Source organism: Frankliniella occidentalis, unplaced genomic scaffold, assembly GCF_000697945.3.
Source record: "Frankliniella occidentalis isolate FOCC.00 unplaced genomic scaffold, Focc_3.1 Scaffold238, whole genome shotgun sequence".
NCBI classification, from domain to species: domain Eukaryota; kingdom Metazoa; phylum Arthropoda; class Insecta; order Thysanoptera; family Thripidae; genus Frankliniella; species Frankliniella occidentalis.
In genome coordinates, this window is record NW_026267364.1 from 175,931 (window position 1) to 177,756 (window position 1,826).

A 1,826-nucleotide genomic window follows, 5' to 3' on the forward strand; every position below is an offset into this window, starting at 1 on the left:
ACTGCCGGCCACATCGTGGTACTTACGCTCGGGATGTTGTCGTTGGTGCACACCGACTCCTGCAGCAGGCGGTCCCGGATCTCCCACGCGAAGATGGAGGGGCACTCTCTCTTGTACTGGCTTATCCTGGCCACCACCTCCGCCGTCGCCACCCTGGGCTTGGAGCCGCCGATGGCCCGCGGCCTGATGGAGCCCGTCTCGTAGTACCTGCGGGCGGACGCAACGGGTTAAAAAGGAGCGTCAAGAAAGTGACAAACAGAAGGTACGAAGGTATGTCGTACAGAAAGCACTAGCACTGCAAAACAACGACCAAAAAAGTGTGGGAAAACAAAAAGTACTAAAGTGTAACTTATTAGTGTTCCAATGAATTGTTTATGAATCTTTGAAGGTGTCTATCGTGCTCATGCTTCCGCCCATTGGTGCTTAATTATGCCTCTCTCCATGCCATGCACTGAAGCGTTAGCACCATTGCTATGCGGCACAACGCATGCATTTGTTCAGAATGCCAATTGATGGTTTTCCTTGATTTTAATTCTCATCAACATCACAATGTTAGGTCTCTCAGCAAATTATTTTCTACAGCAAAAAAGAACAGGTTTTTGTCATGTTTATATCTTTTAAAAAAATTAGGTTCTAGTAGTGAAAAAACCCTTTTTTTTCGTGGATTGTTCCACGAGGCTACGGTAGAGAGACAGCAGGAGCCGCGGAATGGGTTGGCGGAGCTGCGCGGAGCTGTTGCAGCAAACGGAATGTAAGATGTAAGCTGCTTCTGCGGTCGGGTACGGCTGGCCGATGTTGTCTCTCGTGTCTCTTTTGCGGGTTTTTGAAGAGTTTGGAAGTGATAGGGGGTGAAACCGCGGAACCCTTCCATCTCCTCCCCAGTAGCGGCCGAAGCCCGGGGCCGGGCGGGGCGGGGCATTGTGCGAATATCAAATCAGTTGTTGGGAGCGGCGCGGCGGCGCGGGTCCCTGCTGCCGCCAGCTCCGCAGCCCATAGGGCCAGCCACATTGTGAGCCTTGTAGCGTTTTGTACTTGTCAAAGGCCCAACAAAACGCGTCTCCTTAGGCCGGGCTGCGCTGGGCTGGGGGGACGGCCCCGCGAGCGACACGGGACGGGGGACACAAAGGCAGCGCTCGTTGAATGGTGCGTGCGAGGCAGAAAACATTTGTGATAAACTTTTCCACACCTGGAAACGAGTCGATATTACACGCTTTTAGCCGCTCATCGCCCTCGGTAATGCCTCTGTGGATCGCCGCCTGTAGCCGCCGCGCCCCAACCCCTGTACTCTTTGCCTTCGAGTCTTTTCTTCCCGATATCAACCGCAACGGTACAGACACAACATCACAATCAAGGAAACGCAATTCGCCCAAAACTAGCGTGCAGTGGAAAATATTTTAAATTAGCTCATGAGTGATGCATTACAAACTTTTACAAAGAACTTGAAAACTACGATGGTAAAATTTCAATCCATGATTGTGGGGACAAACATTGTGTCATTTTGTTTTCAGAACAGCAGTGCCTGTTTTTAATTTACCATTTTCCCTCAATTGTGGAAATATGTCCGAGACCAAACTGTTGTGTGTAAAACACGATCGATTCAGAAAACAAAATTGTCATTTACGTTTAGTATACATTTTTTTCTTAAATGCCTATCATGTCTTTAGGTGTTGAAAAGAGAGCATTATTTGACACGTTTGACTTGACTGCTGTACCTGGCCTAGGCCTTGCTGCGACACCCCTGTCCCCACCTCGCATTGTGACGTCGCTGACGTTTGTTTAGCGTCGGTGTGTGTCGGTGTGTCCTCGGCTCGTCAGGAGAGCGACGT

The 1,826-nt window shown here is 50.1% G+C and overlaps 1 protein-coding gene across 1 annotated transcript in view; it reads right to left on the reverse strand.

Moving 5' to 3' along the window:
* LOC113211177 (paired box protein Pax-6) overlaps positions 1–1,826 on the reverse strand; it is a 67,324-nt gene that overhangs the window by 36,701 nt on the left and 28,797 nt on the right. Inside the window, exon 4 of the mRNA XM_052273011.1 lies at positions 23–207. Coding sequence (XP_052128971.1) covers positions 23–207 — 185 coding nt within the window. The remainder of the gene's footprint in view (positions 1–22; positions 208–1,826) is intronic.